The 25,248-nt window shown below is 39.2% G+C and overlaps 1 protein-coding gene across 2 annotated transcripts in view; it reads right to left on the reverse strand.

Annotated features, from left to right (window-relative positions):
* Positions 1-25,248, reverse strand: part of ARHGEF9 (Cdc42 guanine nucleotide exchange factor 9) — a 382,466-nt gene that overhangs the window by 167,720 nt on the left and 189,498 nt on the right. The window contains exon 1 of one of the 2 annotated variants that reach the window (XM_066250146.1): positions 22,455-22,779. The exons of the other annotated variant lie outside the window; for it this stretch is intronic. Within the exon in view, the coding sequence (XP_066106243.1) occupies positions 22,455-22,484 (30 nt within the window). The 5' untranslated portion in view covers positions 22,485-22,779. Of the gene's footprint in view, positions 1-22,454; positions 22,780-25,248 lie in introns of those variants that run through there. 2 annotated transcript variants of the gene reach the window in all.

Raw genomic sequence — 25,248 nt, forward strand, 5'->3', positions numbered from 1 at the left:
AGTATACAAAGAGCTACTACAGTTCAATTATAAAAAGCAAAATTACCAAGTTAAAAAATTGGCAAAGGAGCTAAATAATATTTCTCCAAAGAAATGGTCAAGAAGGATGTGAAAAGATGCTCAGCATATTGGTTATCAGGAAAAATGCAAGTAATCAAATGCAGGAAATGTGAATGCCGGATATTTACTATAACATTATTTAAATGGAATACAACTCTATACACAATAGGATGGTTATAATCAAAAAGCTACATAATAGCAAGTGTTGGAGAAGAGGTGAAAAAATTGGAAACTTCACAACACTGCTGGTAGGGATGTAAAATGGCAAAGCCACATTGGGAAACAGTCTGGCAGTTCTTCAAAAAATGAAATACAGAGTTACTAATGGATCCATCAATTTCACTCCTAGGAGAAAAATGAAAGCATGTCCAAACTTGTAAATAAGCATGTTATTTACAATAACCAAAAGATGAAAACAATTGGAATGTCAATCAACTAATGACTAGAAAAATGTGGTATTGCCAAAGGATGGAATATTATTCAGCCAGAAAACAGAATGAAGTACTGCTACATGCTACAACAGAAATGAAATTTGAAAATACTATAAGTGAAAGAAGACAGACAAAAAAGGGTTTTTGTATGATATCATTTAATGAAATGTCTATATACTTAAGGTAAATACTGTTTAGAGAGCTTTTGTTTCAGTTTTACATAAATATAAATGTAGCTTGTGATGTAAAAATGTATTTCTTATAGCAGATAATGATCAAGCTACTTTGAAAGAAATTCTTTGGATTATGTTGAGACAAATATGGTTGAGCAGGATAGTACTATACTATAAGTTAAAAACACAATCTTATCCTATCTCTATTGACCCCTCAACTCACTACAACCTGGCTTTTATCCCCATCATCCCATTGGAAACTGGAACTTCTTGTGAATATAAAGAAATGACTGACTTGTTGCTAACTCACACGGCCAACTTTTTATCTTGACTCCATTGTTGCCTTCCTCCTTCCTAAAATGCTCTTTTTGCCTTGGGAATACCAACCACATGACCTGTCTGGTTATACTGTTTTAAATTCCTGGCTAGGTTCTTCTTAACCCAGTCACAAAGGCTGTAGTTTCTCAGGGTTCTTCTAATTTCAGTCCCCTTTTCTTCTCATTCCACATGTGCACTGAATGATGGGCCTATGCATGCCCAAGACTTGGAGTACCACCTACATTACACACTGATGTTCGTCCTTTCAACTAAGTTACTGGACACCATTAGGGAACAAAACAGACCCTTGCCTGCATGGAGGTTACAACTCTGCAGATGACCCCCAGGTAGTTCTCTGCTCTTGAACTCCAGAGATGAATCTCCCACTGCCTTCTGAATGTCTACTGAATTATTTCACAGGAACCTTACACATAGTAAGTCCAAAATTAAGCTAATCTTTTCCCACCCTTGTCAGCTTTCTCCTTCCCCTGAGTTCGCTGTCTCTAAGGACACAGAACTAGCCAAAAAACTAAGGAGATATTTTGCCTCTCCTTCACCTTGATGCTAGCTAACCAATCTCTAAGGCCTTATGATTATTTCCTGTTTAATATCTCTCTCATCTGTCGTTTCTCTCTCTCCTTGCTGCCTATACTCAATTCCTCATCATCTCTGATCCATTACCCTTCATTAATGGTCTCCTGTGCTGCTCTCTCTCCCCAATTCAGCCTCTACTTTCCTGCCTAAATCATCTCTCTCAAAAGTAGTTCTGCTCTTATTAATCCTATAGTGGCTACTATAGATTGGTTTCTCAGAATCCATGCCACACTCCTTCTAGCATGCCTTCTTATACTGCTGAAAGCTATAAACCCAACCAAACAAGCAAACACCACCACAACAACTTGTAATTTCTCAACCCGTAATGTCTCATACAACTGGACATTTTTCATTTCTACCAAGTGTTCTAGACATGAGTCATTTCAAGTAACCACATGCACATGGACAATATTTAGAAAGAGGTGATGCAGAAGCCGTATTTCTATTGCTTCTGCTGACATGAACAATGGTGGAGGTTTTAAGACATTCTACATCCATGTCACCTTTCTATAGTTCCCAATGTCTGGTCACTGGCTTTATGCATTTGGGTCAGCAGAGAATGGAATATATATACCTTTGTCATTGAGGAACTGGAAGGCATGATGATAGTTAAGGCAGTGGCAGAACCCATAGTTAAAGCAGTGGCAAGGATTCCAAAATGGCTACAGAGTAGGTGGAGCAACACTCACCTGCTCCCTTCACCATGCTGGATTTTCAGCTATATTATAGGGCCATCAACCTGAATAACCAACAGAAGGTGGCTTAACTGAAATATTATAACCAATAGCTTACAAAAGAAGCCACATAGAGACAGGTAAGAAGGGAGGAGACACAGAATGGGCTGGCCCCCACACCCGCGTGTGGTAGCTAAGAAGCTGGAGGGATATTTTGGCTGAAAAAATCCCTCCTACAAGGAGCATGACGTCTCAACTTCATGCACTGATACCCAACCCATCACAACAGAGTCAGGAAGAGGAGCCCACATAACATCTGGAGTAAAAATGAGTGGAGATTCAGTTTTTATGGGAAAGATGGGAGTCTTCTCAGGGTTGAATACTTCTGTTGTTATAGCAACAGTCTGGGAATGCAATGTCAGGTCCTACAGCTACTGCTGACACTGTTCTGGCATGTTTGGGTCCTGCAAAGGAGTCTGCTGGCTGCACCCAGTGGGGACTTTTGGGGTGACCTTTGTCTGAAGAATCTGTTTGCAGAGACTCAGACAATAATTGATGTAGCTTTGGAAAGAGGAACATTCTTCCTCACCTTGAGCACACAGCTGGCAAAACCCCTTATCAACAGTTGAATAACTGTGACTACTACCCTTCCACTCCATGTGGCCCCAACATCATGAGTTCAGTCACACAGGGATATCAGAGTGTCCTGCAGAGAATGGACTTTCAGAGCACATCTCCTGGGGAGGCTTTTGTCCAGGAAATAGATGGACAGGTGCTGGGTAGTAGACACATCACAGGGAAGCCACTACAACCTCCCCTGCTAGCTTGTGCTATCCCAGGAAGGGAAAAAGGTGTCATCCCCCCCTCCTAAAGGCTTGTTAGCAATACAACCAGTGGGAAACTTTTTGGATCAGCCCTTCTAAGTTCTAGTGGCCTCACCTGGCTGAGCTCAGTTCTGCAGGGGAAAGAGAATTCTGCTCAGAGCTGGGATATTGGGAGTGTATCTCTCTCAGAGGCTGTTGGCTAGGGACCAGGGCTAAGTACTTGGCCCCTTCCTGTAGGCTGAGCTGGCACCACCCCCAATGGGCTATTCTTTTCATTTGTACTTCTGAGCATAGGTGGCTCCGCTCTTTTGAGCTTGCTCCTGCAAAGGGAATAAATGGCTGGCTACACTCAACCTGAACTTGCAGTGCACTCCTCTAGAGGGAGCTAGAGTTAGAGATACTAGAAGAGACTGAGTTGTTTGGCTCTGGAGTAAGACCACTTTCCCCTCATTGAATGCTTAATTGCACAGCACCCGTGTAGGAGACTCACTAGCCTTGTCCTCTATACACTAGTTGCCCCGCCATGCCAAGCTCAAAACTTGTGGAAGGGTCTGTGGGTTGAGGCCATCCTGGGATCACTCTACAATTTCTTTGGAATGTTCTAAAGGAAGACCAGGCAACATCTTGCAGGTGTGGGGGGAGTAGCCAATAGGTGGAGGCAGACTTCAAGGAGACTTTTACCTTTGTATAAATCATCCCCCAGGTCAAATCAGGAAGAAGCCAACCCTTGTATGATGATTGGCCCTTCCTATGCACAATCAGACCAAGTAGATGCATGCACGAACAATGAATAGCATGGTATCTATAGACAGGTACCCTGAGGGCAGTTACAGACAACACAATTATTCTGCACCTGAACCTCACCTATATGAACCCAGAAACAACACAACTAGTGATGCACTTCAGACCACACCAGAGCTTGACTCAACTAACCACACAAGTGACACCCCCTAAGAATGATCCTGGCAGGCACCAGACCCTGCTGGGAACAACTCCTCCTAAGGGAAGCAATAGCACAGCAACTCATACACAGCAATCAGTTTATCCTTATACTTAGCCAGCCAGAAGTTAACCTCAAACATAAAGAGGTGTATAACATTCAAGACAGAACTATAATAGTAGGGTGCACGTAACCCCAGAGAAACATTCCTGAAGTGAGGATCTCAGGTGATCTGGAAGATTGTGCCACTCAACAAGATACCTTCATTATAAAGCCAGCATACCAAGTTTGGGAGTCATGGCAGATCTACCTAATGCATAGATAAAAATGAGGAGACAAAGAAATATGCACCAAATGAGAGAGAGAGAGAGGGAGAGAGAGAGAGAGAGAGAGAGAGAGAGAGAGAGAGAGAGAGAGAGGGAGAGAGAGAGAGAGAAATACTCAGAAAAAGAATTAACTGAAATGGAAGCAACCAATATACCAGATGCAGAGTTTAAAACAATGGTTATGAAGATGCTCAAGGACTTTAGAGAAAGAATAGATGATTTTAGTGAGAACTTAAGCAAAGAGATAGTAAGCATTAAAAAAAATCATTAAAAATAACCAGTCAGAAATGAAGAATGCACTATCTAAAATGAAGAATACACTAGAAGAATCAACAGCAGGTTCGATCAAGCAGAAGACTGAATCAGTGACTTAGAAGACAAGATAACAGTGAGCACTGAGGCAGAGAATCAAAAGGAAAAGAAAATTTTTTTAAAAAAAATGAGGAAAGCCCTGGCCTAGAAGCTCAGTGGGATAAAGTATCATCCTGATATGCCAAGGTTGTGAGTTTGATCTTGGTCAGGGCACATACAGGAATTAACCAATAAATGCATAAATAAATGGAAAAACAAATTGATATCTATATATAATCTCCATATATATATATATATATATATATATATATATATATATATATAATCTCCACTCTTCCCCTCTCTCTAAAATCAATTTTTTTAATTAAATAAAAAACAAGGAAAGTCTAAAGGATCTCTGGGACAAGTTTAACAACATTCACACCATAGGGGTACTTAAAGGAGAAGAGTGAGCAAGAATTTGGGAACCTATTAGAAGAAATAATCACTGAAAACTTCCTAACCCGATGAAGGCAAAAGACACACAAGTCCAGGAAACACAAAAAGTTCCAAACAAGATGAACAAAAGAAGCCCACAACAAGACACATCATAATTAAAATGACAAAGGTTAAAGACAAGTAGAGAACACTAAAAACATCAAGAGAGATACAGTTAGTTACCTACAAGGGAGCTTACATAAGTCTGTCAGCTGATTTCTCAACAGAAACACTTCAGTTCAGAAGGAATTGGCATGAAATATCAAAATGATGAAAAGCAAGGACCTACAACCAAGATTACACTACCAAGAAAGGCTATAATTTAAAATTGAAGATGAAATAAAGAAATTCCCAGACCAAGAAAAGAAAAAAAAATTTTTAACCAAAAAACCAGTATTGCATGCAAGAAGTGTTAAACAGCCTGCTATAATAAGCAGAAGAAATATATATGGAGAGAGAAACATAACTGTAAAGAATAAAATTTCAATAAATAAATACTATCAATAATAACCTTCAAATCAATATAAACAGATTAAATTATAATTATTTAATGTAAACAGATTAAATGCTCTAATAAAATGACATAGGGTAGCTGGATAGATAAGAAATCATGATATATATATATATATATATATATATATATATATATATATATGCTGTCTACAAGAGGCCAACCTCAGAAAAAAAGATACACATAGACTGATAGTGAAGGGATGAAAAAAAATAGTTCATGCATATGTAAATGAAATAAAAGCTGGGGTAGCAATACTTATATCAGACAAAATATGCTTCAAAACAAAGGCCATAACCAGATACAAAGAAGGTCACTGCATAATACTAAAGGGATAGCTCCAACAAGATGATATAGCCCTTATAAACACACACACACACACACACACACACACACACACACATATATATATATATATATATATATATATATATCCAACATAAGACCTCTTAAATAGATAAAGAAAATCTTGGTGGACACTAAAGGAGAGATTGATAGCAACATAGATATAGTAGGGGACATGTAGGGACCCTTCTGTCTTCAATGGATAGATATTACAGACAAAAAGAAATCAACAAGGCAACAGCAACCTTAAATGACACACTGGATTGGATAGATTTCATTGATACTTAAATAGAACATTACATCCCAAAGCAGCAGAATATGCATTCTTCTAAAGTGCTTAAAAAATTCAAGAAGATTGAAATCATATCAAGTATCTTCTCTGACCACAATGGTATGAAACCAGAAATCAACTACAGTAATAAAAAACAAAATTGAAAAACATTTAAACACATAGAATCTAAATAGCATGGTATTAAACAATGAATGGGTTAAAAATGAGATCAATAAAGAAATCAAAAGTTACCTCCACACAAATGAAGCTGAAAACAGAGAAACTCAAAACCTATGGAACAAAACAAAAACGGTCCTGAATGGGAATGTCATAGCATTACAGGATTACTTCAAGAAGCAAGAAAAATCTCAAATAAACAATCTAACCTCAGCCTGGCCTATGTTGGCACAGTGGATAAAGCATCAACCTAGAATGCTGAGGTTGCCAGTTCAAAACCCTGGGCTTGCCTGGTCAAGGCACATATGGGAGTTGATGCTTCCTGCTCCTCCTCTGCCTCTCTCTTTCTCTCTCTCCCCTTCTTCTCTAAAGTGAATAAATAAAATCTTAAAACATAAAAGAGGGGAAAACTTAAAAAAAAAGTTGTTGAGAGTAAATTCTAGAAGTTCTCATCACAAGGAAGAGTCTAACCTTACACCTAAAAGAACTAGAAAAAGAACAACAAACCCCAGAGTAAGTAGAAAGAAGGAAATAATAAAGGTCAGAGCGAAAATAAAGACAGAGAGGCTAAAAAAATAATAATATAAAAGATAAATGAAATTAAGATTTGGTTCTTTGAAGAGATAAATAAGATTGATAAAGCTTTAACCAAACTTATCAAGAAAAAAAAAAGTGAGAGACCCAAATAAATAAAATCATAAATAGGCCCTGGCCGGTTGGCTCAGAGGTAGAGCGTTGGCCTGGCGTGTGGGGGACCCGGGTTCGATTCCCGGCCAGGGCACACAGAAGAAGCGCCCATTTGCTTCTCCACCCCACCCCCTCCTTCCTCTCTGTCTCTCTCTTCCCCTCCCACAGCCAAGGCTCCATTGGAGCAAAGATGGCCCGGGCGCTGGGGATGGCTCCTTGGCCTCTGCCCCAGGCGCTAGAGTGGCTCTGGTCACGGCAGAGCGACGCCCTGGAGGGGAAGAGCATCGCCCCCTGGTGGGCAGAGCGTCGCCCCTGGTGGGCGTGCCGGGTGGATCCCAGTCGGGCGCATGCGGGAGTCTGTCTGACTGTTTGTCCCCGTTTCCAGCTTCAGAAAAATACACAAAAAAAATTAAAATAAAATCATAAATAAAAAAGAAATACCAACTGGCACCACAGAAATACAAAAGATTATAAAAAAAAATATTATGAAACTATCTGCTGGCCATTTGGATAACATGGGCAAAATGGATAAATTCTTAAAGACATAATCTTCCAAAATTGAATCTGGAAAAATCAGAAAACTTGAATAGACCAATTATAACTAATGAAATCAAAGCAGTAATCAAAAAATTATCAGCAAACAAATCCCTGGACCGGATGGCTTCATAGGTGAGTTTTATCAAACAGTCAAAGAACTAGCACTTATCTTTCTCAAAATAATTCCAAAAATTTCAAGAGAAGGGAAGACTTCCAATGTCTTTTTACAAGGTCAGCATCATCCTAATTCCAAAACCAGATAACGACACTACAAGAAAGAAAATTAAAATCCAATAGCCCTGATGAAGATAGATACTGAAATCCTAAACAAAATATTAGCAAACTGGGTCCAGCAATACATTAAAATGTTCAAATACCATGACCAAGTGGGATTTATTCTGAGGGTGTAAGATAGGTACGACACTTGCAAATTAATAAATATGATACATCACATTAACAAAATGAAAGATAAAAAATATATGATCATATCAATAGATGTGGAAAAAGCTTTTGATAAAATCCAGCACCAATTTATGGTAAAAACTCTCACCAAAGTGAGAACAGAAAAATCATTCCTCAACATAATAAAGGTCATATATAACAAACCCACAGCCAACATCATACTCAATGGGAAAAAACTAAAAGTATTTCCTTAAAGATCAGGAACAAAACAAGATATCCATCACCACTCTTATTCAACACAGTACTGGAATAGCCACAGCAATCAAGCAAGAAGAAAAACCAAAAGGTACAAATTGGGAAGGTAGAAATAAAATTCATTATTCACATATGATATAATATTGTATATAGAAAACCCTAAGGACTCCACTAAAAAACTACCTGTTCTAATAAATGAATTTGGCAAAGTAACAGGATACAAAGTTAATATTTTAAAAAGTAACATTTTTCACAAAAATAATTAACTATTGAAATGAGAAATTAAGACAATTCCGTTTACTATGGCAACAACAAAATAAATAAATAAATAAATAAATAAATAAATAAATAAATAAATAAGGTACCTAGGAATAAATTTAACCATGGAAGTGAAAGATCTGCACTCAGAAAATTATAGGAAACTGAAGAAAGAAATTGAGGAAGGTATAAATAAATGGTAGCATATATCATGTTCATGGATAAGAAGAATTAACATCATTAAAATGTCCATACTGCCCAAAGCTATCTACAGAATCAAGAAAATTCATATTAAAATATCAATGGCATATCTCACAGACCTAGAAGAAATATTCCAAAAATTTATTTGATACCACAAAAGACTCCAAATAGCCTCAGCAGTATTGACAAAGAAAAACAAGTTTGAAGGTATTATGTTACTTGATATCAAACCACAAGCCCATGGTAATCAAAACAGCATGATATTTGCACAAGAACGGGTATATAGATTGACTGAACAAAATAGAGGGCATAGATATAAACTCACATTTTCATGGTCAATTAATATTTTGACAAAGAAAGCAAGAACATATAATGGGGTAAATACAATCATCTGAGTAAATGGTGCTGTGAAAATTGGAGAGAAGCATGCAAAAAAAATGGATTAAAGACTTAAATATAAGAATCGAAACCATAAAAATCCTAGAAGAAAATACAGGCAGTAAAATTTGAGACATTTATCATAGCAATATTTTGCCAATATATCTCCTCCGGCAAGAGAAACAAAGGAAAAAACTAAACAAGTGATGATAAATCAAACTTAAAAGCTTTTGCACAGCAAAAGATACCATCAACAAAATCAAAAGTGAGCCCATTGAATGTGAGAATGCATTTGCCAATGATACACCTGATAAGGGGTTAATTTACCAAAATATATAAAGAACATATACAACTGAACACCAGGAAGACAAACAACCAAATTAAAAACTGGGCACAGGACTTGAATAGATATTTCTTCAACAAAAATATATACATGGCAAAAAGACATATGAAAAAATGCTCAGTGTCACTAATCATCAGATAGATATAAATTTAAATCACAATAACATATCACCACATACCTTCTAAAATGGCTATATTCAATAAATCAATGAACAACAAGTACTGGTGAGACTGTGGAGAGAAGGGAACCCTTGTGCACTATTGGTAGGAATGCAGACTCATGGAGCCACTGTCGAAAACAGTATGGAGTTTCTTAGGATTTATTTCCAAAAGTAGGATCATTAGATCAAAGGCAGTTTCATTTTTTATTTTTTGAAGAAACTCTATACTGTTGTCCACAGTGGCTGCATAAGTCTACATTTCTTCCTTTGATGCATGAGAGTGCTTGTTCTGGCACATCTTCATCAGCACTTGTTGTTTGTGGATTTATTGATCGTAGCCACTCTGACAGGTGTGAGGTGATATCTCATTGTGGTTTTAATTTGCATTTCTCTGATGATTAATGACTTTGAGCATTTTTTTTTTCATGTCTATTTGCCATCTGCATGACTTTGCAGAAGTGTCTGTTCAGGTCCTTTGCCCATTTTTTAATTGGGCTGTCTGTCTCCCTGGTGTTGAGTCGCATTAGTTCTTTATATATTTTGGAAATTAACCCTTTATCAGGTGTATCATTGGCAAATACGTTCTCTCTTCTCTTCAGTAGGTTCCCTTTTCATTTTGTTGATGGTGCTGTACAAAAGCTTTCTAGTTTGATGTAATCCTATTTGTTTACTTTTTCCTTTGTTTCTCTTGCCTGAGGAGATATATTAGCAAAATTTTGCATCATTTGTTTTTGTTTTTCTGGGTTTTTTTAGGTGCTGGGTTAGATTGTTTATTTGAGATTTTTCTTGCTTATTTTTTTTTTTTACAAGGACAGAGAGAGTCAGAGAGAGGGACAGACAGGAATGGAGAGAGATGAGAAGCATCAATCATCAGTTTTTCGTTGTGACACCTTAGTTGCTCATTGATTGCTTTCTCATATGTGCCTTGACCATAGAGCTACAGCAGACCAAGTAACCCCTTGCTCGAGCCAGCGATCCTGGGTCCAAGCTGGTGAGCTTTGCTTAAACCAGATGAGCCCACACTCAAGCTGGCGACCCCAGGGTCTTGAACCTGGGTCCTCCGCATCCCAGTCTGATGCTCTATCCCCTGCACCACTGCCTGGTCAGGCTTTTCTTGCTTCTTGAGGTAGGCTTCTAATGCTATGAACTTCCATCTCAGGCCAGCTTTTGCTGTATCCCATAGATTTTGGTTTGCTGATGTAATTTTAATTTGTTTTCAAGCAATTTTTGAGTTTTTGCTTAATTCATCCATTGTTTAATAATATGGAATTTAGCCTCCATAAGTTTGAATGATTTTCAGGGTTTTTTTTTTATTGCATTTGATTTCTGGTTTCATACTACTGTGGTCAGAGAAGATGCTTGATATGATTTCAATTTTCTTAAATTTATTGAGTCTTGTTTTGTGTCCTAAAATGTGGTCTACCCTAGAAAATGTCTCATGTGCACTTGAAAAGAATGTATATCCTGCTGTTTTAGAGTGAAATGCTCTGAAGATATCAATTAAATCCAGCTGATTTAATGTGTAATTTAAGGCTTCTGTTTCCTTGTTGATTTTCTGTCTGGAAGATCTATCCATTTGATGTCAGTGGGGTGTTAAAATCCCCTACTATGACTACATTGCTGTTGATCTCTCCCTTTATGTCCATAATTTGTTTTACATATTTAGGTGCTCCTACAATGGGTGCACAAATGTTTAAAAGGATTATATTCTATTGTTGGATTGCTCCCTTTATCATTATGTAGTGACCTTCCTTGTCTCTTATTATATAGCCTTTACTTTAAACTCTATTTTGTTAGATACAAGTATTGCTACTGCAGTTTTCTGTTGCTGCTGCAGTTTTCTTTTTGTTTTCATTTGGCTGGATTTTTTTTTCCATCCCTTCTTTCAGTCTTTGTGAATCTTTCTTTCTGATATGGGTCTCTTGTAGACAGCATATATACAGGTTATGTTTTCTTATTCATTCAGCTATCCTGTGCCTTTTGATTGGAACATCTAGTCTGTATACATTAAGGTTACTATTGATATGAGCTTATATTTTACCATTTTTAATTTTTTTTTCATTTATTCATTTTTAGAGAGGTGGCGGGAGAGAGAGAGAGAGAGAGAGAGAGAGAGAGAGAGAGAGAGAGAGAGAAGGACAAGGGGAAGTGTGGGAAGCATCAATTCCCATATATACCTTGACCAGGCAAGCCCAGAATTTTGAACCCACACTTCAGTATTTCTGGTTGATGCTTTATCCACTGCTCCATCACAGGTCAGGCCTGCCATTTTATTCTTTATACCTATAATTCTCTATCCCTCTAAATTTCTTTTTTTTCCCTTTTCTTAAAATAGGTCCTTTCTTACAACACAGCTTTGGTAATAATGAGTTCTTTTAGCTATTTTTTGTTTGTTTGGAAAGGTTTTTATTTGCCTTCTATTTTAAATGATAGCTTTTTGCTGGATATAGTGTTGTTTTCTGCCCTTGCTTTTCATCACTTTGAATATTTCCTGCCAATCCCTGCTGGTCGGAAGTGTTTGAGTTGAGAAAGCAGCTGACAGCCTTATGGAGACTCCTTTGTAGGCAATTAATTGTTTTTTCTTTTGTAGCTTTTAAGGTTCTTTTTTTGTCTTTAATCTTTGGCATTATATATGGGAAAGGGAGAGTGAGAGAGAGAGAGAGAGGGAGAGAGAGAAAGGAACATCGACCTGTTCTTTTATGTGCCTTGAACAGGGATTGAACTGGCAACCTCTGTACTTTGGGACAATGTTCTAACCAACTGAGCTGTCTGGCCAGGGCATTTGGCATTTTAATTATGATGTGTCTTGGTGTGTGTCTCTTTGGGTTCATTTTGATTGGGACATTCTTCTCCCTGAACTTGCATGACTTTTTCCTTCCCCAGGTCAGATAAGTTTTCAGCTTTTATTTATTCAAACAGGTTCTCTAACTCTTGTTTAATCTTTTCTCTTTTAGGTAACCCTATAATGCATATGTTGTTTCATTTTATGTTGTCCCAAAGGTCTCTTAAATTTTCTTTAGCTTTCTTAATTCTCTTTTATTTTCACTACTCTGATTGGGTGCTTACTCTTATCTTGTCCTCTAAGTCACTGATATGATATTCTTCATCTAGCCTCCTATTGATTTCTTCTAGTGTTTTCTTCATTTCAGGTATTGTATGTCTGACTGGTCTTTTTTATAGTTTCTATGTACTTTTCAATGCTTACTATCTCTTTATTTAAGTTCTCACTGAAATCATCCATTCTTCCCCTAATGTTCTTGAGCATCCTTATAACCATTGTTTTAAAGGCTACATCTGGTAGTTTGGTTGCTTTTATTTCATTTAATTCTTTTCTAGGGTTTTCTCTTTTTCTATCACGTAGGGCATATTTCTTTGTCTCCCCATTTTGTCCATATAATAGGTAGATCTGCTATAACTCCCAAAGTTGCTGTCATGTCTTGATGATAAAGTTGTCTTGTTAGTCTCGATGACATAAACATCCAGATCACCTGAGTTCCTTGTTCTAAGAATGTTTGTTGTAGATTATATGCATCATCTTATTGTATGTGACTCATGAATGCTGTAGGCCATTTTGTGGGTGGAGTTTACCCTTCAGGATGATTGGTTCTAAGGGTCAACCTTGATCACCATGTCTGAGATGTTGTGCAGTGGCCTCTCCACTGGGGCAGAGTTGTTCCCAGCAGGGTCTGGTGCCTACTAGACTCCTCTATGTCTGTGCCACATATGTGGCTCATTAGGTCTAGCTCTGGTGTAATCTGAAGCCCACCACTAATTGTTTTATTTCTGGGTCCAGTTGGGCAGTGTTCAGGTATGGATTGATATCAGATGTTGTTTGTAAGAAGCTGTGACTTATCTGTTTAGAGCAACCATTCTGTTCACTGTTTATGGTTGTGTCTATTATGCCAGGATGTCTGTGGGAAGGGTCAATCTGTGTACAAGGGTTGACCTTTTCCCATGTAGAGCTCAGGGTAGTTCTGTAAAAGAATCCAGGATTCTTTAGGTCCCCTCCACCTATCAGCTTCTCCACCTCCCCTTGTAATTGTCTGGTCTTCCTGCAGCACCCTATGAAAAAAGACTGTAGAGTAGACTGATACTAGCCTCCTTCCACAGAACCTTACACTGGTTGTGAGCTTGGTAGGGCAGGGCAACCAGGGTTAGGATGACAGGGCTAGTGGGTTCCCTACTTGGGTGTCACTCTCTCAGGTACTCAGTGAGGAAAAAGGCACACCTACTACAGAGCCAAATAATTCAGCTATGGCCAGTCACCAACTGTAATTCACCCAGGAGGGGTGAGCCACAGATTCAGGTTGTATAGGGTAGGGAGTGCCCTTTGCAGGAGTATTTTCAGCTGAGGAGCCACTGGTCTCAGGGAGACAGATCAAGAGAGTCTCTTACTGGGTCTTATGGTGTCCCATCCCACAGGAGAGGGCTAAGCACTTCAACCAGGTCCCTGATGATAGCTTCCAAACAACTCTCACTTTCAACGTCCAAGCTCTAAGAATAACTCCCATCTCGCCATAGAAATTAATCCTATGGACAGAGAACCTGGGACTTTACAGGGCTAATCCAAACAGCCTCCTTTTGCAGGTGGTGCATGCAAGGATATAGGAGGGGAAAGTGGGCACTTCTATCCCTTCCTGGGGTAGCTCAAACTGAGGCACTCATAAGAAAAAGGACTCTTGCCTGACCAGATGGTGGTGCAGTGGACTGAGCATTGGACTGGAATGCAGAGGATCCATGTTTGAAACCCCATGGTTGCTGGCTTGAAGACCAAGGTCACTGACTTAAGCAAGGGGTCACTCACTCTGCTGTAGCCCCCCAGTCAAGGCACATACGAGAAAGCAGTCAATGGACAACTAAGGTTCCACAATGAAAAATTGATGTTTCTCATCTCTCTCCCTTCCTGTCTGTCCCTATCTGTCCCTCTCTCTGTCTTTCTCTGTCTCTGTCACAAACAATAAAGAAAATATATCTGCTCATGCATGTATAAATAAGGAAATTGCTTGTAAAGGCTTAGAATATCTTTATACAAACACCTGAGAAATTGACTTCAGTGACTGTCTCTGGATTGTGTGACTGAGGACCAGAAGAAGGATGGAGATTTATGGAGAGTTAATTTTTACCACATTCCCTTCCTTACTCCCTGAATTTTGTACTATGTGCATGTAATACTTATTCATGATAAATAAATAATTTTGGCAAGCATCTGTTACATGGGGGAGAGAACATATTGTACTGTTATTAAGTACTAACAAATTTCTTTTTCAAATTAGTTAGAAAAGACCTCAAGAAACATAGCATGGTGATTTAGTGATGGATCACAAACTAAGTAGTAGTTCTGAGCCAGCTGGCATGGGCTCTGGCTCTGAAGAAAATGTAAAAATAATAACAAGAATTTACATAGATTTTACTCTATGTCAGGCACTGCTCAGGGTACTTTACAGGTATTCACTCATTTAACCTGTATAACACTATGAAATGGGTATGTACTACTATCCCAACTTTAAAGATGAGGACCCTGAGGAGTTAGTGGGCTTCCCAAGACCACACAGACAATAAGATGTTAGAGCAAGTATTTGAATGCAGGGAATACACAGTGTGTCCGTAAAGTCATGGTGCACTTCTGACAGGTCACAGGAAAGCAACAAAAAATGATAGAAATGTGAAATATGCACCAAATAAAAGGAAAACTCTCCCCATTTCATACCTATTCAGTGCAGTTCGATGTGGGCTCATGCACAGATATTTTAGGGCTCCTTAGATAGCTATCCCATATAGCCTCTACAGACTTGTCACTGACCGATGGCCTACCAGAACGGGGTTTCTCCACCAAACTGCTGGTTTCCTTCAACTGCTTATCCCACCACGTAATGTTATTCCTATGTGGTGGCACTTCATTATAAATGCGCCAATATTCACGTTGCACTTTGGTCATGGATTCGAATTTAGCGAGCCACAGAACACACTGAACTTTTCTCTGTACCATCCACATCTCGACTGGCATGGCCATGGGCTGTTCCACTGTATACATGGTGTTACGTCATCTGTGCATGCGCACATGCTGCCACATCATCCTACAGAAACTGGGAGGGTTTATCCTTTTATTTGGTGCAGATTTCACATTTCTATCGTCTTTTGTTGCTTTCCTGTGACCTGTCAAAAGTGCACCATGACTTTATGGACACACTGTAGTTCCATGGTCTGTGTTTATAACCATTACATTATGTTGCTGATAACAAGGCAGAATAATAAAAGCTATGGGACTCTGGCTGCTGTATAGTCAGCTAGCACCTAATAGTTTATGACTAATCAAATAATACATTAGATAAATGGATGGATGGATTTGTGAGTGGATGGATGGATGGGTGGGTGGGTGGATGGATGGAAGGGTGTGTAGATGGGTTAATAGACTGATGAGTGAATAGTGGGTGGATAGAGAGAGGGATGGTTGTGTTGTGGAGTGTGGCATTTGTAATCACATAAATCTGGATTGAAAATACAATGCTGCCTGCCCTTTGTTTAACCCTGAGCAAGATATTTAAACTCTTTGTTTTTGTTTCCAACCTGGACTAGACAATGAACTCTGGGAGGGCAAGAACATTTATCTTTCATTCTCTACTGCATCCCCAATTGCAAGAAGACTACCTGACTCAAAACAGGTTCTCAGTGAATATTTGTTGCATGAATTTATAAACCAACAAATGTTGACTTTAAAACCTATTTTGTAGAGGATAATGTGAAGATTGGTTGAGATAACATTTCCTATAACTGGCACAAAACAGGTATGCTTCCTTCCCTTTCCACACATTCATTCCTCATGAATGTTATAGAAAGCACACCTAACTAGGAATGGAATTTGTGGCTTCTTTTCCCAGTTACTGAGTAGCTGTGTGGTCTTGCATTAAGCACCCTCCCTCTCTGAGACTCAGTTTTTATAATCTATAAAGTGGGTGGTATTCAAAGATTTTTGTGTAGGAAGTAAGGAGAAAGCAACTCAAGCGAAAATCCTTTTCCAAAATCTTAAGCAACAACCCAACACATAAAGAAACAACTCAGGTGTTCTGGATAAATCAAAGGTGGGAGATCCAAATTCCTGTTCAACCTCTGTTCAGCACCTCCCCTTGAGACACTCCCATTGTAACCCTATAGCTCTAAATCAGGAGTCTGCAACCCTTTTTTGCAAAGGTCCAATTAGTAAATATTTTAGGCTTTGTATGCCATATGGTCTCTGTCACACAATTCACTTTTGTCTGTATCATGAAGGCAGAATAGGTGTGGCTGTGTTCCAGTAAAACTTTACTTATAGGCAATGAAATTTGAATTTCTTATAAATTTTCATATAATTTCATGCATGTCTGTCACAAAATATTATTCTATCAAAATTTCCCAACCATTTAAAAATGCAAAAAAAAAATTGTGTTTTGCTAGTTTGTAGGCTAGATTTGACCGGTAGGCCATAGTTTGCTGATCCTGATATAAGAAGTGAGGCTAAATTATCACCAGTCGTCCAGTTTGGACATTACAGTGGAGGTAGCCCAGAAGCAACATAAACAATGTATAAAATAAAGCCTAAAACTATATACTGTTGCCTTGGAAATTCCAGAAAGTACACAACAGAGTTGATCAGGTCTATGAGAAACAAGTACTAGGAGTTGATGTTTCCTGCCCCATTCTTTTATCTCTAGAATCTCTCTCCTTTCTGTAAAAAATCAGTAACTAAAACCTTAAAAATGGTCTTGGTAGTTGATCACCGAGAGAGCTTCAAGTCTCACTAATGCCTCTCAAATTTTCACTGAGCTCCAACTATTTGTAATATAGATTACCAACTGGCTATTGGATAGCTCTCATATGAGGCTGTCCAAGCATCTCAAATTCAATATGGCTCAGATGGTACTTATCATCTCCTCTCTTCATCCCCTCCCTAAACACTGTTCCTTCTTTTCCATTCCCCAACTCTGTAAAAGATATCACCATCCACTTGCTCTCACAAGAAGAATCTGTCACTGGAAGAAGCAAAGAAGGATTAGGTTACATCAACTCTTCATTGATCCTTTACCAGATAGATGAAAGCATTTTAACTATTGGTCAAATTTCACTATTGGTCTCATTCATCAGGTTGTGGCTCATAGTCCAAAGTTGAATTAAAACACTTAAGATTCTGTTTTGTTTTTTTTTAAGGTTTTTTTTAATTTTTATTTATTTTTTATTTATTCAATTTTTTAGAGAGGAGAGGGAGAGAGAGAGAGAGAGGAGAGAGGGAGAGGAGAGACAGAGAGAGAGAAGGGGGAGGAGCTGGAAGCATCACCTCCCATATGTGCCTTGACCAGGCAAGCCCAGGGTTTCAAACCGGCGACCTCAGCATTTCCAGGTTGACACTTTATCCACTGGGCCACCACAGGTCAGGCAAGATTCTGTTTTTTACATTGACAGATATACATGTATACTAACTGTGATAATGACTACAGTTTGTCTCCAAATAGCCCATTCTCCCTTTCCTCCTTTGTATCAGAAACCTTGCCTATAATTGTCAGCTGTGCATACTGCCAACCAGTTTACATGAGTACATTTTCAAGTTGCCTTGCAGCTAGGAGCCTAAATGTAACTCAGTTCTGATCAATGAGATATAAGTGGAAGTATTATTAAATAGGACTTCCAGGAAGACTTCTTTAAAAGGTAGGGTCAAGGCCTTTTTTCTCTTTTTTTGCCTTTCCTGTTGCCTAGAACGTATATGTTAGTAGATGTTCTGGAACTTCAACACCGATTTTAAACCATGAAGCAACTTCAAGAATGAAATCCAAATACTAGGGAGAGTGAAGCAGAAAAGTCCTGGAAGACTTCCTGAAGCTGCCATACTGGCCCAGGCAGTCTTATTTCCTGAGTTATTTTATGTGAAAAAATAAGACCTGTGTGTTTTAAGCCAGTGTAAATATAGATCTCTGTTAATAATCATAGCATAATCAAATTAACTGGTAAATCTAACAGTTAGCCATTCTATCTTGCCTAAATGGAGATTTCTACTTAAATATTGTGACTTTTATGAAGGTCACATGAAATTTGGCATGGAATTTAGTCCATGATTCCATGTTATTCTCCAAAGCATTGGCATACAAAAGGTGGGACAATAGGAGCAGACAACCTTTTGTGCAGATAAAGGAGGAGGGTACTGTCTCTAGAGAATATTTAAAATGTAAAAACAAAGTCTTTTTTTAAATTATCATCATGCACCAGCAATTTTAAACAATGTCAGCAATAAAATACTCTGCCTTGAAAAAATATTTTGTTGGTCAAAGTTCTAAGGAATTGTTGTTATTACTGAGTTTTAATAATCTATATAAAGTTCAAATTAGCACCTTTTATTACTCATCTTTTAATAATATTGTATTATTCATGGGAGTTGAATTCACAGAACTTCCAGTTATATAGTTGCCCCAATACCACCACCAAAATCACACAGACTTTATATGTATTCATTTCATTTAACTTTATAAAGGTGTATCATCATTCAAGTAGCTTTGGGTGCATTTCTTGTCTCAAATACTTCTGGTGCTTTAATACAGCATTTAAATATTTGGTGCAAAGTCAACAATGCTAGCTAAGTGGTTGCAAAGTAGAAGAAACAGAACATAAGTTATTTCAATTATCTCATTTATGTGACAAATTGGAATTTTTATTTGTGCTTAGAATCTAAAACAGTGGAAAAAATACAAACTGCAAAGTATACTATTTTTGTTCAGCAAGTGCACATGTTAGGTCATGTTATGTTATTGAATTCAAGTTTTTTAAGTAACATTTAGTCTCTTTTTCTGTATTAGTTATTTGAAAATTAAAAAAAATTGAAACACTAATTATTAGGGCTCATTATTACTGACAATGATTTTGTCATATAGAAGAGACAGTACTAAAAGTCATCCATTCCAAATATCACATATGTTAAGTATACCACATCTAGTACTAAAAATACACTTACTGTTCTACAGAATTCTAAAAAGCAAGGAATTGGTTCATTTGTAATCCATATAAACCCAACTCTCAATTAGCTCCAACAGAGGCCAGGAGTCTGAAAAGCAGATAATTTCATCATTGACATACATGCAAAACAGCCTTGAAGGCATATAGCCACTATTTTCATTCAAGTCCCGCTCCTAGACTTCTGAGAATTACATGGATGGTCAAAAAGAGAAAGACAAAGATCTTACATAAATGATGTTATAAAATAAAAGACACAGCCTTTTCATATAAACTATCACTACCTTGGTCCAAGCTACCATCATCTCTAACCTAGCCAATTTAAGAGTTTTCTCATAGCTCTTTTCTTTTGTCCCACTATAATCTATTCTCCTGTTAAAACTTAAATCAGATTATGTCCCTATCTGGTCAAAGCTTTCCAGAAACTGTACTTCTCACTCAGATTAAATTTCCTCAGGATATTGATCTCTTTGCTGTTCCTTAAACAAACTAGTTGTTCCCTCCCTCTATCCTTCTTTCTGTCTCTTTCTCTCCCTTTCTCTCTCTGGCTGTTTCTTATGCCTAGAACCATCTTCTCCCAAACAGCCACATAAGAGCTCATTTTTTCATTTTCTTCACATCTCTGCTCAACCCTTTGAGTAGTGAATTTTTTTCATGCTCGCTGAATTTTACCCAGTATTTACTTCTAAGTCATTAAGAGTCCTATTTAAAAAGTGAGAAACTGAGACTCAAAGCATTCTTATCAAACAGTAGCAGGGCCTGACCTGTGGTGGCGCAGTGGATAGAGCGTTGACCTGGAACGCTGAGGTCACCGGTTCAAAACCCTGGGCTTGCTGGGTCAAGGCACATACGAGAAGCAACAACCAAGCAACGAACAACTAAAGTGAAGCAACTATGAGTTGATACTTCTCAATTCCCCTACCTCCTCTCTCTGTAAAATCAATCAATAAAATATTTTAAAAAAAAAACAGTAGCAGGGACAAGGCTAGAGGTTTCTTGCCTTCCAGGATAGAATAGTTTTTACTATTCCTGTCTCTTGAGTTCTGGCAAATAGTTAAAGCAAGGCTTTCATCATATAATATTCTCTACTTCAGTATCCTAAAAATTTATAAGATTTCTCCATCAATCAATATTAAATTATATAGTCTCCATAAGGTATCTGTTACTCTGTCTTCTCTCTCACAGACAATTGGCAAAACTTTAAATTTCTACATTAATTTAATCTGGTGTCAATGAGTGGCTCTAGACCCCTATATTATAATATATGTAGAAGAAGACAGAAGTCTTACCTAGACCCAACTGATAAGAAATACCAGGACTGGCTTTTTCATTTTTTTAAAGCAAATTTCATGACATTAGTTTAGACTGAATGAAGTCCTTTTCCAAGATCATGACTTTGTTCTTTTCTGATACTCTCGGCACCATTTGAACTGATGATTCTGTGGAGCAGTGGGGAGGGACAGTGACAGAGTCAAGACTCAGCTTTGCCTTCATGGAGCTGTGAGGTCCTGGGAAAGTTTCTCTCAATCACTGGTTCTAAGCTTTCCTGTACAGATGACAAGAACTTGAAGGTCTTCTCTTGCTTTGATCTTTTCTGGGTCTAGTAACATTTGAAACAGCCCTAATGGGACCCCAGGGAAAGATGGATATTTGGAAAGAAGAGTTTCTTGAAGCTCTGGCATATATGAACATAAACTGTAAGCCTTCAGGAATCACTAAAGCAGATGTCTAAGAAAACCCTGAGGAAAGGAAAAGGACAGTTCCTCTCAATACAGTTTTAGCCCTCTCCAAATTCCCTCCTCCCTTCCAGAATGGGAGCAAAAAAGGGGTTAAACATCAATTTTTGCCCAGTTGCTTCAGGCTACTTCCTTTCTGCTGCAGGTTGTGAGTAGCAGTGCAGAAGTGTGGGGTAGCATGGCCATCAGTGCTTGCTCAATAACCCAACTGACCTTCAAGACCCTTTTGGCCATACTACCCAGCTGAGCACAAAGGTATGGGGGCCTCCCACTCCCAGAGTCCCTGTCCAGACATGAGCTACCCCTAGCTGAGTCAGAGAGATATCAAGATGCAGCCACCACTTCCTCTCTGGGAGGGAAGTCATTCCAAGGTCTCTAGGTGGAAAGGGAAGCAACATGGCACAAAATGAAGATAAACACACACACAAACACACAGTCCTTGAGCAGGGGAGAAGGACTTTCTTAAATGAATTGGATCCAGACCCATTTCCAGGATAGGAATTTCTACAGCTGTTTTTCTCTGATAAAGCCCCCAAGTATAGACAGGGTGACCCCAGCCCAGGCAAGAAAGGGTTGCAGAGCTCCCCTAAGCAGCTTCTCGGAGAGTGGCCCTCTAACCCTCATGTTCCTGAGACTGGCCAGAGCAAGGGGATACATAGTCTATTTGGGGAACTATGCAGCTCTCCCATACTACCTCCTCCCAACAATCCCAGGCTTTTTGACTGCTCCCTCCCTCCCAACCCCATGCCAGCTGGCCAAGAGCCTGAAAGACGCACCGTCCACAGAGAGCCCCTCTGCCAGCCCCTTTGCTTCTTTGACCTTCCGGGTGACCCCCCCACTACCATCTCACGCCAGTCTCTGGGTTGAGGGGGTAGGCAGTAAGAATGCGGAGAAGGATGGGAGGGGGAGTCTCTTCGGCAAGCAGGCGAGCAAGGGCTCCTAAAATGGCCACAGCAAGCTCTCTGGTATCTTAAGGACGAAGGGGAGGGCAGTGGGCAGAGGCTAGGGGGCTCACTGCGTGGCAGCTAGTAAAGAAGCTGGGGGTGGGGCTAGGGGACTAAGGCTAAAGCATAGGAAGCCAGGGTTCTGTGCACTTACCATCGCTGATCCGCCCCTTATCCACTGCATGATGCCTGCGAAGTCCCCCTTCTCAGAGGAGGCCGGCAGCTGGCGCAGGTTGTCTCGGGCTGGCTGGGCTGGCACGGTTGGAGCGATCAAAAGCCCCAGCGCCCCTCCGCCTCCCCTCCTCCACAGCCCTGCAGCCCAATCCCCTCAGCCCAGGACTTCGCCTTCAGTCAGGTTGTTCCATCCCAGCCAGCAGGCTCTGCCTCTCTAACTGGCAGTTCGGAGGTGCTTGACCAAGGAAGATGCGTGGGAGGGGGGGTCCCAAATTACTGCCTTTATCCCCCGCCAAGGCTTGAGAACTGGGAGGTGGGGTGCAGGGAGAGGATGGGGTTGAACAACCTCAGCTTCGGAGGAGAAAGCTGCCACCTCTGCCTGCCTCCCACCGTGCTGGAGTTAGATGCTGTTTATTGTGGGGCTCTCTAATTGTGTCAAGTCAGCGAAAAGTCCGCTCTAAAGTTGCCAGAGGTGCTGGGCCAACCTCCGGAATAATAAAATCCTGCCTCAGTGGAGCCATACCAATACTTTCTCACTTCCCTCCTCCATCCCAGCCCTTCCTCTGCATACTCCCCTGGGGTCTTCTCTCCTAGTTGGGACTTTCACCATCATGATCACTTTCATGTCTCAGAACAACCCTGTGGAGACAGGCATTAGTGTCTCCATTTTACAGATTAATAAATAGAGAAATGAAAGAAGGAAGGGGCTTATCTATGGTTACAAAAAAAAAAAAGAAAGAAAGAAAAAAAAAAGAAAGAAAGCATCTGCATTACCTTATGACACTTTCCAAGCTTCTTTTTGCTATTAATCACATACACACACACACACACACACACACACACACACACACACTATCCCAGGATTCTCCCTTACACCTTCAGGAATCTAAAATGTAGGTTGTTGATGGATGAATTTCCCATTTGTTTATTTTGCTGAGAATGAGTCACGTGCACATCAGCAAAACAAGCAAACGGAGAAACCACCCACCTCTTTATTATGCCCTTATCTCTGGGCAATGCAGCCAAGTCTGGCACCTTTGTATAGCCTTGGAGGTGACATTGTTGATCACATTCACACCCATTGTTCTATACATCCTTACAATAACCTTGTGAGGTAGACACGACAAGGAGTCTTAATTAGCTCCCTGTTCCAGGCATAAACACTGAAGCTCAGAAACTGAAAGACATCTGCTCAAGGTAACAAAACCAAATAAGACAAGAATCTAAGGCTCCTAAACCACAGAGAAGGTCAAGAAAGAATGGGATTACAAAAAAAGGGGGGGTTGCAGCTTCGGCAAGAGGGAATTCTTGTCATCATCAGAAAGAAGTGTCTGGGCCTGACCTGTGGTGGCACAGTGGATAAAGCAGCGACCTGGAAATGCTGAGGTCCCCAGTTCAAAACCCTGGGCTTGCCTGGTTAAGGCACATATGGGAGTTGATGATTCCTGCTCCTCCCCCCCTTCTCTCTCTCCTTCTCTCTCCTCTCTCTTTCCTCTCTAAAATGAACAAATAAATTTTAAAAATAAATAAAAATAAAAACTTTGAAGATTACATATAAAAAAAAGAAAGAAAGAAGTGTCTGAAGATGATTGGTATGAAAATATCACTGATATTGCACACACATGACCTCATTTTCCTCTACTTCCTAGCAAATTGTCTCCACTTCATCCAAGTCATTGTTTCAGCCAAACATAGCTGCCCAAAAATCAAAGCAGCTGTCTCAATGAGCATCCAGTCCTGGGTGGTATACAAGCAAAAGCTGAATGGTCCTTTGACAAGGGGTTCCTGAATTAAATACAAGCTTGGCTTGAGTGACCTTTCAACCTCCTCCCATGTCTGATAGTTCAGTAATCAGAGATTCTACAGTGGTCTCCTCATTTTTTTCCAGCTCTAAGCTTTCACTCATGCAAAGTCTCATGAATAAACCTCCCCTTACAACTAGTCCATTCAAACTGTCATGACTCTTTAATATCTCTTTAAGATCTGGAACTAGGTACACCACCTCTCCCTAATACTCCAGGATACTGGTTTTGTCATCTCTCATATAACTCTTGTAACAGTGCCATTTAGCCTTCTCAACTTATACTGATTTTTTACTTGCTGGTTGTTAATGGCTGAATTGTGTCCCCTAAATATTTCTTTGTTAAAGTCTAAACCACCAATGCTTCAGAATGTGACTGTATTAGCAATGAAATATTACTTGGCCATAAAAAAATGAAATCTTACCACTTGTGACAGTATGGATGGACATAGAGGGCATTGTGCTAAATGAAATAAATTAGACAAAGAAAGACAAATACCAAGCAATTTCACTTATATCTGGAATTTAAAGAGCAAACAAAGAAACAAAATAGAAACAGACTGATGGATACAGAGAACAGACCGATGATTACCAGAGTGGAAGTGGGTTGAGGAGGGCTGGGTGAAAGAGGTGAAGGGATTAAGAAGTACAAATTGGTAGTTATAAAGTAGTCACAGTGCTGTAATGCACATTATGGAATTATAATTATAGTCAATAATATTATAATAAGTACGTATGGAACCATGTGGGAACTTGAAATATCAGGAGCCGACATTGTAAAGTATATGATTGTCTAAACATTATGCTGTACATTTGAAACTAATACAAAATAATATTGAATGTAAACTGTAATTAAAAAATAAATTAAAAAATAATAAAAGAAATGTGTATTTAGAGACATGTCTTTAAAGTGGTGATTAAATTAAAATAAGGTCATTGGGGGAGCAATCCACTATGTCTGGAGTCCTTATAA

The sequence above is a fragment of the Saccopteryx bilineata genome, chromosome X, assembly GCF_036850765.1.
Source record: "Saccopteryx bilineata isolate mSacBil1 chromosome X, mSacBil1_pri_phased_curated, whole genome shotgun sequence".
NCBI lineage: Eukaryota > Metazoa > Chordata > Mammalia > Chiroptera > Emballonuridae > Saccopteryx > Saccopteryx bilineata.